Source organism: Orycteropus afer, unplaced genomic scaffold (assembly GCF_000298275.1).
Source record: "Orycteropus afer afer isolate SDZICR_OR568_19922 unplaced genomic scaffold, OryAfe1.0 scaffold00482, whole genome shotgun sequence".
NCBI classification, from domain to species: domain Eukaryota; kingdom Metazoa; phylum Chordata; class Mammalia; order Tubulidentata; family Orycteropodidae; genus Orycteropus; species Orycteropus afer.
In genome coordinates this window covers 67455-68303 of record NW_006922069.1, presented here as the reverse complement: position 1 = coordinate 68303, position 849 = coordinate 67455, and the positions used below count along the sequence as shown (strand labels likewise).

General features: G+C 40.5%; 1 protein-coding gene across 1 annotated transcript in view; it reads left to right on the top strand.

The window, feature by feature from the left end:
* The window catches only part of LOC103209148 (guanylate-binding protein 1), a 12773-nt gene that overhangs the window by 2285 nt on the left and 9639 nt on the right, over positions 1 to 849 (top strand). The window contains 1 exon segment of the mRNA XM_007954929.2: positions 449 to 576. Coding sequence (XP_007953120.1) covers positions 449 to 576 — 128 coding nt within the window.

Sequence of the window (849 nt, the reverse complement as noted above, 5' to 3'; positions counted from 1 at the left end):
TGCTGCTTCCATGGGTGTTAACTGTGGATCCAAGTAAAATGATATCCCTGACAACTTCAATCTTTTCCCTGTTTATCATGATGTTGCTTATCATTGATCTTTAGGAAAATAAAATGTTTTGGTCTGTATTAAAAACCTCACTGCCGTTGAGTCAGATCTGACCCATAGTGACCCCTCCTTAGGTCCCTGAGGCAGTATCACTATGGAAGTAGATTGCCCAATCTGCCTTCCGAGGAGCGGCTGGTGGGTTTGAACCACCAGCCTTCTGGTTAGCAGTCAAATGTCTTAGGCACTATGCCACCATGCTAATTTCCCTGTTTCTCTGGTTATTAATAAGAAAAATCCCAATTGCGGTTTCAGTCATCTCTCCAAGTTTGCTTATTTAACCTATAGCTCAATTTCTAGAATTTTCTGCTACTAAATCTCTACCACTATTATCCTGTTGCAGGCTTCTCCCTGGGCTCCACAGTGCAGTCTCACACCAAAGGAATCTGGATGTGGTGTGTGCCTCATCCCAAGAAGCCGAACCACACCCTAGTTTTGCTTGACACCGAGGGACTAGGAGATGTGGAGAAGGTAAAGAAAGAAGAGTCAGTTTTGGATTAAGACCCTCACCTTTGAATATCCTCTAAACTATTTAATTTTCATAATAAAGAGCTTCTACTTAACCATAATATATATAGATATATATGCTATTTCTGTTTACATGTTAGGAGACCAAATATAGCAATCAGAGGTGAAAAAATTATTCATAAGGAAGAATTCTAGTGTTGTTGTTGTTGTTAGGTGCCATCATTTCTAACTCATACTGACCCCATACACAGCAGAAAGAAACATTGCCCGATCCTG